The 10,101-nt window shown below is 44.6% G+C and overlaps 1 protein-coding gene across 2 annotated transcripts in view; it reads right to left on the reverse strand.

The window, feature by feature from the left end:
* Positions 1-956: 956 nt before the first annotated feature.
* LOC121658300 (histone PARylation factor 1) overlaps positions 957-10,101 on the reverse strand; it is a 24,715-nt gene continuing 15,570 nt past the window's right edge. The window contains exons 1-8 of one of the 2 annotated variants that reach the window (XM_042015066.1): positions 9,827-9,904; positions 8,533-8,692; positions 6,402-6,588; positions 5,805-5,903; positions 4,622-4,772; positions 3,804-3,891; positions 3,045-3,217; positions 957-1,219 (exon numbers count right to left, since the gene is read on the reverse strand). In XM_042015066.1, the coding sequence (XP_041871000.1) occupies positions 1,088-1,219; positions 3,045-3,217; positions 3,804-3,891; positions 4,622-4,772; positions 5,805-5,903; positions 6,402-6,588; positions 8,533-8,692; positions 9,827-9,883 (1,047 nt within the window). In that variant the 5' untranslated portion in view covers positions 9,884-9,904 and the 3' untranslated portion in view covers positions 957-1,087. Of the gene's footprint in view, positions 1,220-3,044; positions 3,218-3,803; positions 3,892-4,621; positions 4,773-5,804; positions 5,904-6,401; positions 6,589-8,532; positions 8,693-9,826; positions 9,905-10,101 lie in introns of those variants that run through there. The other variant, XM_042015067.1, reaches the window with a different exon arrangement.

Below are 10,101 nucleotides of genomic sequence, written 5' to 3' on the forward strand. Positions count from 1 at the left end.
AGAAGTAGCTGTGGCATGTGATTATCTTGTGCATTTGAAACTCACGATACTTTTGCAGCACTCTAACCTACACTATACCTCTAATGCTCCCTTTTACCATGAAGTAACAGATAACTGTCAATCCTTTGCTTAAAAAAGCAGGAATGACTTATATGACCATAGTGCTAATGGCCAATAATCTTTATCAGTAGTAATTAGTACTGCTGTCACTAGTATTGATGTGAGTTGCTACAATGGAAGTCAGTTACTGTGTGGTGGCAGGGCTGTTGAGTAAGAGCAAATATTATTTTCCATTGTTTCTGGACTGTTACTTTAACCAAGTGCCTGAGAATAAACCTCCAAGTGCAATAACAAGAACACAGAACTGGGGGATAATGACCTTGAAATCAATTAATTTGCACCTTGTACAAAATCACTTGGGTTTAATTTTATAATGTTTAGAGATGGCTTCTTCTGATTATCAAGTAGTAATTGCAGTGAAGTCCCACTGTCTCTTGTAATGTCAGTTAGCATTTCCTTCATCCCATTGGTTTCCTCGCACTTGAGCCAGCTCCAGCAATGCAGGAGCAGGGATAGTGCTTTGCCACAGAAGGGAATGCTGGAGTAAGGGAATGCTTTACCTGAGGGGTGGGACACAACTGGGGAAACACAACATGGCAGAACCACGGCCCAGAGCAGGGACGTGAGGCTCGATACGTGTATGGCACAGGCGGGCAGCAACCAAGCCACAGCAGCCCAGCCCAGCCCAGCCCGGCCCGGCCCTGCCGTGGTGCCCGCAGGTGCTCCAAGCAATGCTGGGCAGCAGCCTGCCCTTCCTTATAGCCGCAGTCCTGGCCCAGGTTTGGCTGCCGGGGCCGGCAGGGCAGGGCCAGGCGAGAGCGTCAGTGCCGCAGCCCCGCCCGTGGGCGGCCCCGCTCCGGTCCCGCCGTGCAAAGGCAGCACTGGGAAGCAGCGCGTTCCTTAGAAAACCTTTACTGAGCGCAGGAGACACTGCCGCCAAGTACAAAAAGACACACAAACACACACAAAGCCAAGCCCGCTCCCGGGCTTGCAGGGCCGCCCCCGTTGCAACCCCCCCGTGCCCGGCTCAGGGTGCCAGCTGATCCAGGTCCTCCTCCCGCCGGTTGCCCAGGTGCAGCTCGACGATCTCGGCAAAGAGGTTCCTCTTCAGCAGGGTGTAAGCCAGGGGCAGCAGCTGGCCCACTGTCTTGTGGAAGTACTGCAGGAGAGAAGGATAAACAAGAGCCGCCCTCGGCCTCAGTGGTTTTGTTTATTCCGGGAGCACCCCCAGCTCCTGGCTCTGCCCCATTCACACTGCTCCCTTCAACCCCTCCCAAAATGGCTGAGCACATCCTCATGCTACACCTGTGACAGCCACAGACAGCAGGCAGGGTTGCCAGAGCTGCTGCAGTGAGAGAGAAACCAAGAGTTAGCAGTGCAAGAGATGATGGTCCCACTCAATACAGCATCCCAAGCTCCAGCCCGCAGGATGAAGTCCCCTATCCTGTCACAGTCCCATGTCTCATCCCACCCCACAACTGGAGGGGAGTACAGTGGTACTAGTTACAGTAACCATTTAAGCACTTCAAAGGTATAAACATCAGAGCATATTTAGCATTTGCAATCATTATTGTACATGTAAGTCCATTGTCTCTCTCAAACAAAGGGGACAAGATTCAAGTTCTTTTCTATGTCTTGGGCTACAGATAAAGTGTCACTGTTTCTCTGGCTCTGTAAGCAAAGGGACAGGAAGGCTCCAGTCAGAACTGGAAAACAGCTCCAAGTAGGAGCTCCAACACAGGCAGGGACCTAACTGTAGCATAACTTGTGTGAAGCCACTGTTTCTTCTGTTTACTAAACTAGAAGATGAAGGTTTCTAATTCTAGAAAACAGCTGCAAAGCTACAGGTGTTTCAAGCTGCAGCATAAGACAGACAAGACACCTCACAGTACTGTAAACACAATTTTTCACTGCAGGACTTTGTCAGTGGTTAGTTTCATGTGCTGAAAAGCACAAAGCACGGAAGATGAGTATTTGCCTCTACCTAATCAGAAGAATGGGAGGAACTGTTTCCTTCACTGCCCTTCCAGTTGTAGAAAAGATTTAAGCAGCTAAAGCAGCCTTGTCTCTGAAAGAAGGGTTCTAAATGAACAGGATATTAGAGGAGAATACCACACATTTTCAGATGCTGTACAGAACTTAAGAGAGCAGGGCATGAAATCTAAGAAACATCAGTAATTTAACAGGATATGGCAAGAGCAGTCAGTTTTCATTCATTTCCATGGCTAAATATTTTAACCAGTGTCAGTACAGCTCTTTTGGGCCTACATTTAGTATTGCAAGACTTATCTTTCCCATGATACTCTGGAGCACCACTCAACCAATACTAGTTTTGCTAGGAGCAGCTATTTTGCAGGGGTGTTTCTATGACCATCCATTCATATTAGGTTGATGTTGAAACTTCATGTATTAATTTCTAGCCATAGACTGGTTACAGCCATGACCCTTTTTATCAACAGGCCAGTGGCTAATACAGAACAAAAAGCATTAAGTATAATTTTTATGTGTAACTAAGTGCTGTTAATTCAATCCCCTTACTGATGATATTCACTGTTAGCAGAAAACTAGAGAAGAGACTTTATGTGGGAGGTGCCCTGTGCAGCCACACAAGGCAGTACAGCGAGGCAGCTGGCCTGGGTTCACATTCTTGCAGCTGAGGTTACTACAAACATCAGGCTGTTTCTTGATCTGGTTGAATATGGGTGCCTATACAAGCGGCTGGGGACAGGGGACTCCAGCTGTTCAGTGCATTTGGATCAGACACTTTGCACTCTGCTTCTGGAGTGCAGGATTGGGCTTTCACACACGCAATTTTAAATTCAACATGGAATGATGTTGTGTGACTTTTTAACAACCTTCATGAATTAAAAATATTCTTGCAGACCTCTACAATTCCTAGGGATAATTAATCTCCAGCAGAACAATTCTAGCCCATATATAAAATAATGCATAGTTTTGTGAAGTATGGTTGTTGTAGCACTCACATGTGATCCATAGCAAAACAGGTCCATGCCCAGTTCGTACCCCATTCCATAGTCACATTCATCGTTGGCAAACTGAACAAAGGTCAGCATTTCCTGAATGGGTGCAAAGGCCTTCACTCTCTCCTCATCAGTCGGAGCATCAACAATGGCCTTGCAAATTTTTTTAAGATTAGCTGCAAAAAAGCAAAAGCAGGTATTTAGATGTTTAAATAAAGAAATTTAATATTGCACAGAAGTATTCTGTGGTGAAACTGTACCCGTGTGTCACACTTACACGTAAGCTAAGTGGGCACACCCTGAACTGTTGGTGAAGCTTCCCCATTTCCTTGGAAGCTCATTCTTGCCCCATGCCCATCCCTCTCAGTTCCTCATAGAGGAAGACAAGCATTTATGTGGTGAAATTGCATCAAGGAACTGATTCTGGTTCGACAGTGGGACAAGGGGGTGGATAAGAAATAAGCCCACAAATCCCTGAATGCAGATCAGCTTTTTGGATCTACCTCCGGCATGGCTTTGCCAATACAAAAGGAAAGGTCATCTGAACAACTACTTCTGGAATTCTTAGATTTAGCATGGTTTTGTTGATTCTCACCTGGTTCCTTTAAAGACAATACTTTGAGCCCAAGTGTGATGGTTAGGACTCCTACCTTTTACTCCCACCACTCAAATTCTTTAAGTAGAAAATATGAATGCAGTTTGCTTTTTACTTGGGGTTGTTCACTCAAAAAAGCAGAAGGATATAGTAAACAAGATGTTTACCATTTGTTTCAGGAAGTTCTCTGTATCCAACATCATTTTTGTCTACAGGAACAACTAGGCCTGCTCCATGAAATGCTTTGGTCACCACCTGAAAAAAAAGAGACAGAAAATGGAACACAGCACCATAAGAAAGTACTGTGACCTAAAAACTCACCTCATTAAACACTAACACCTGACTGATGGTGGTCAAACCTAATATAGTGTCCTGGCTCCAGGACATCAACTTAAATTATTTCAAATTATATGGCAGTTACTTTCAAGTATTGAAGTTTGAAATAACTGAAGCTTGAAACTCCATTTCAGTCGAATTCTGAAATCTAGAGACCCTTGTAGTCACTTGTGTAGCATTGTGCCACATTTCTTTAGTCCCCTCCTACCCTAATAATTTTTGATAGGTATGTGAAAAACCTCTGTTATTATCATCCATATCACCCTTAATGGTCCTGTTTCTAACAGATCCAGCCCAGCTGTTTACAAGAATCTTCCATTTAAAGCAGTTTTCTCCATGCCCTCTATTTGTTTCAGTTTCTAGACTATTGTGCTTACTAGGTTTTCTTGGTGGTAGTTTGTTCTTTCTGTTTTGTTTGTGATTGAATGCCAAGCTATGATTTACTGAAGTGTTTTTATTTAATCCTATTATTTGGAACACACTTGTAGTAATCTTCCCTCTCCTGAAGTTTTATAGAGAACTGATTACCACTGGAAATGCCTAAATGAGGCATCCTTACTGACTAGAAGGATGAAAAAACACAAACAGGAAGTACACGAAAAAAATTTAACAGAACTTAGTTCTCTCCAGTGGATGAGGAAAGTCATACTTTCTTATCTCTCTGTTTCATCTTCAGGGTTTTTTGTTCCAGAGAATAACCCAGTTCTTTTGCTGTTCTTGTTAGCTTTTCATCTATGTCTTTCAAAACAGCATTTTTCTTTTTATCAGCCACTTCCTTAAGTTTTTTTGACAAAAATAATCTGCAAACAGAAGAAACACATCAAGAAAACAAAAAAACCTAATAACCTTTTAAATGTTAAACCTCCAGATCTTAACAACAAAGATTAGCAGTCCCGAGTTTATTTATACAGAGATTTGAAAATACAAGCCTCTTAACAAGAGGAAAGAAAATAGTTTGGCACAGCCAGTACTTGGGCTTTTCTTATCTGTATCTGCTTTATGATCTAGTTTATGCAATCTGCAGGTGCTGAAGGTTCTCCCAGCCTCAGTAGCTGTTCATCTTTCTATCTTAAACATTCAGTTTGCTGCTTTGTGCCATATACATCATTTGTCATCCAAGTCATGCACACAAATACATATTTATGAGCTTCCCCATGATACTTTCAAAACAAATGTCCTCATTTAACTCTGCACTGCACAAGGGTTCTTTTGCAGAAGCCTTTCTTCAGCCTGCTTTCACTGACTGACACGTGTCTGTCCTTAGAGAGCTTTCCATCTTTAACGGGCAGGGATGAGATCAATTGTTTACATTCCTGACACAGGAACATGCAGAGCTCCATGAATGAGACTGAACTACATATCCATGTAAGTGTTATCCTGCCACAGGTCAGAAATGGTACTTCTTGTAAATATTAATTATATACAAACATAATGTATTTTTATGTAGGCAAGAACAAGAGACAGATGCTACTCATCTACTATTATACTCAGATTTCCTTTACCACAGTCTGAGATGCCCTTTCTCTACTTACAAAGTATTTTAACATACCCAGTGGGTATTTTTTCCAATTTAGAGCCTGTCACTGCCAATATATTTAAAGAATGACATAATTAACACTTATCTATTTCACTTCTGAAAGGAAAACACTGTCAGAAAGCCTACAAAGGCTTTTGAGAGAATCTTAAAACTTGCCATCAGGGGCAGAAAACAAGCGGGGGTTTCTTACGAAAGACATATCATCAGTTAAGCTTCATTATTCCACATCCCACCTCCCAATTAACAATTTCTCTCTATTCTGCTCTTTATAAACAAAAGTAAATATGAACCTTACTTGACTGCAGCAAAGACATTATCACCAACTTGTGAAATCACACAACCCTTCTTAGCTTCATTTGCACCAACCCACACTGGGAGTTCATCTGGCACATCCCTATTGATGAAAAAATACACACAAAATAGTCAGGCTGTGTCCACTGCTCCTATTTCAAAGGAAAACTAAATCTGCCTCCTCACCATGCTGCCACCTCCTTCAGAAACCTTCCAAAAATGCCCTTAGATCTAAAGCTCTGAATCTTACAGCAAACCTTGAGAAGAACTCACAGCCATACATGCAGAGAGAATACATATTCCCTTCTGGCCATTTGATTTTCTTCCCAGTATCATGGCAAAAGTTAAAGATTAGTGAGTGAAGGTGCTCTGGATGGCTGGAGGAGGTAGTTCAATAAACATTTAAATCTAGTCTTCAAGTCCTGTTCTTGTGATCTTTTTAAATAAGAAGATAAAGGCACGTGTTAATATCCTACTACAAAAAAGAAAGATTCTTGTTTGGTCATAGTGCACAATTCTCAAATTACGCTTCATGGAAAAAAAAGAGGACAAAAGCTATGCATAGTTACAGTGGAGCAAGAGCACACAGGAAATAAAATACCTGAAATATCCCATGTGATACTGTGTTCTGCTATCCCCAACAAGTATAGTCTGAAATTCTGGGGGATCATAGAAGAATCTCCAATGAAGATTGAAGTTCACATCTGTTGATTTTGCTTTTTTGTGTTTCCCAGCAAGAATATCATATGGTCCAACCAGCTTAAGTCCAACACTTGACACAAGTGCATCTGAAAAGCAAACCATGAGTTGATTTACATTCAGGTGTGTGTCTAGACCAGGAAGTTTCTGTGTTGCTCAAGTATCAAAAATTTCCATAAATTTAGTCAAACACTCTATTCACTAGACAAGGAAAACTAAGACATTGTTTTGACCAGATAGCTTTCATTCAAGAGTTATTACACATCTCGTAAGTAGTAGTCATCAACAGTCCAATGTCTGGACAGAGATTGGTGATGAGTAGCATCCCTCAGAGCTCTGTACTGGGACCAGTATTGTTCAATATTAATCTTTAGCAATTACACAAGACAGGGGAGCAGCAAACCTTAGCAAACATGCAGACAAAACCAAGCTGAGGGGTGCAGATGACACTCCTTAAGGACAGGATACCATCCAGAGGGGCCTGGATAAGCTCAAGAAATGGGCCAATGGAAATCTCTTGAGGTTTAAGAAGACCAAGTAGAAAGTCCTGCACCTGAGCGAGGGCAACCCCTGGTATCAACACAGGCTGGGGATGAACAGATGGAGAGCAGCCCTACCCCGAAGGACCTGGGGGTGTTGATGGATGAGAGGCTGGACACGACCTGGCCACATGCACTCACAGCCCAGAAAGACAAACACACCCTGGGCTGTATCCAAAGCAGCAGGGAGAGGGAGGGGATTCTGCCCCTCTGCTCCACTCTGGTGAGACCCCACCTGCAGTGCTGCATCCAGCTCTGGGGTTGTCAGCACAGGAAGGACATGGACCTGTTGGAGTGGGTTCAGAGCAGGCTCATGAAGATGATCAGAGACCTAGAGCACCTCTCCTACAAAGACAGGCTGAGAGGGTTGGGGCTGTTCAGTCTGGAGAAGAAAAGGCTCCAGGGACTTGACTGCAGCCTTTCAGTACTTTAGGTATTGAAGGTAGGGACAAACATTTTAGCAGGGCCTGTAGCAAGAGGACAAGGGGTAATGTGTTTTAGTTAAAACAGGGTAGATTCAGACTAGATATAAGGGATGTCTTATGATGCACATGGTGAAACACTGGAACAGGTTGCCCAGAGACATGGTGGATGACCTTGAAACACTTAAGGCTGGGCTGGACTCAGCTCTGAGCAACTTGGCCCTGTTGAAGATGTCCCTGCTCATTGTAGGGAGTTGGACTCTGTCACCTTTAAAGGTTCCTTCCAACCCAAACCATTCTATGACTCTCAAGATACTGTCATTTCTAGAGCACACAGGGATGCCACATTCAGTTATATAATAAACTTGAAGAGGTTGAAATCCAGATTTAGTACTGCTTACAATGAGTTAAAGTCTTTTCAACCTCTGATCCCACCAGTGAGAAGGCTGTGGGTGCACAAGAAGCTGAGACAGGACGCAGCTGGGACAGCTGATCCCAACTGACCAAAGGGATATCCCATAGCATGTGACATCATGCTCAACATGACACAGACCTGCTTTCTTGGAGATGGCTGAACACCTGCCTGCACATGGGAAGTGCTAAATTAATTCCTTGTTTTGCTTTGCTTGTGGCTTTTGCTTTCCCTATTAAACTGTCTTTAGCTCAACCCACATGTTTTCTCACCTTCCCCCTTTTGATTCTCTCCCCTGTCTCACCAAGGGAGAGTGAGCAAGTGCCTGGGTGGTGCTTAGTTGTTGCCTGGGATTAAACCATGATACATGAGAAAACTTGAGTTCCACACTAAACATTTTAAATACACCTGCAAGAAAGGCAGATTTAGACCACATTTAGTTCCTTTACATTGCACAACTTAAGTAGTTACATTTTAGAAAGCTTGAAGTGTACATCTGAGTGATTATAACCAGTATTTTAGTTTACACTCATGTAAATATCCTCCATCTCAACTGAAAAACTGAAGCTTCATTGAAATGCATCTGATCACTTCCAGTTTGCCTGCCTTCAGGCTGCTTTTGCGAGTGAAAGTTAGAAGAGGCAAAATTTAAAACCTCACCACTTGGTTTCTCAGGATCTAGTTCCTCACAAAACTTCCAAAACTGGTAGAAGTCCTCAGGCAGTCTAAGCCGATAGCATGTTTCTGCTTCTTGGCAAAGACTATCAGGAATATCTGCCTGATTTGATCTTCTCTTCTTGACAACTCCATTTTTTTCACTCTGTAGATAAAACAAACAAACAAACACAACAAAAAACAACCCAAAACAGAGTTAATTTAGTTGCTTTCTGTCAGCTCTACCAAAGGATTCTACAAAGATTTTCTATTAATGGAGGAACAAGGATTAGGTCTATTAGGACATGTTTGTTAGTTAAAGCAGCATATGTACAGCCTAGAACATCTGTTTTAGACAGAATCCATTAAAAGTGCAGTCTGACATATGTGCTAAACATGTCTGAAGTAGCAAACTGCTACTTTTATATTAATGGGTCAATATAACAAACAGAAGCACTTCTATTAGTTAACTAAGCAAAGGAGCAAACAATCCCAAGGTTTAATCTAATTTTACATTGTTTTAAAATGACCATTTCCAATCACACTGCAGACTGCATACAACATATTTGTGTTTTACAGACAGCTGGAAGTAGGGATACTATTTTGTCATGTCTGATCAAATAATACAGCAAAAATCCTCTAGTCTCTGCTGTTTGAACTACTGTGCTATTCCACATCACGACTACTGCAGTTTTCAGTGCAGCACTTTAAAAGTAGCTTTAAAGGTGAACTTGCTTTTAAAAATGATGTAACGTGAACTGAAGCAGGCTAGGAAATGATCCATACGAGCACACTCCACTGGAGCGCTAGCCTCAACCACCCCATTCCCACGTAAGTCTCCATGAATTGGTAGGAATCGCTACATCCCCCCGACGCCCCCGCCATTTGAAAGAATAAAAATTAACCAAAAAAAAAAAAAAAAAATAAAAAAAAAAAAGAAAGCTTCTTTTCTGTTCTTAGGAGAGGACAATGCGGCGGACGCTTCACCTCTGAAGCAGGGCCGCCGCCAGGTAACCCGGGACACGGCGAGTGTCCCCGTTGCCAGGGCGGTCCCGCCGGGATGATGGGACGGCCGGCGGGCCCAACGCACTTCAAGCGCGGCGGTGCCCGCGAGATGCCCGGGTGGAGGAGCGGCTGCCGCGCAGGAGAGCCCGGGGCCCTGTGACTTTCCCCAAAGCCGCGGAGCAAACCGGAACGAGGGCCAAGGAGACAGAGGACCCACAGACACCACACGGCACCCGCGCCGATGCAGGCCCGCGGCTCTCCCGCCGCCCCCGGCCGTGTTCCCGCGGAACCCCACCTGCTCTCCGGCCGGTCCCGCCGCGCCGCGCGGCCTCCGCTTCCCGCCACCTGCCATGCGCTCCCGCCGCCCGCATCCCGCGCGCCCGCCGCCACACAGCGCGCGCGCCGCGCCTGCGCAGCCCCGCGCCAGCTCCGGAGCCGGCCCGGCCCCGCGCGGCGGCCGCGAGGGGCGCTGAGGGCGGGGAGTGTGAGGGGCGGGGGCCGCCGGCACCCCCGGCTGTGGCACCCCCGGCTGTGGCGACCCCCGGCTGTGGCGACCCCCGGCTGTGGCGA

Source organism: Corvus kubaryi, unplaced genomic scaffold (genome assembly GCF_017639235.1).
Source record: "Corvus kubaryi isolate FWS band 111438036 unplaced genomic scaffold, C.kubaryi_AGA036_p1.0 split3-131, whole genome shotgun sequence".
In the NCBI taxonomy this organism is placed as follows: domain Eukaryota; kingdom Metazoa; phylum Chordata; class Aves; order Passeriformes; family Corvidae; genus Corvus; species Corvus kubaryi.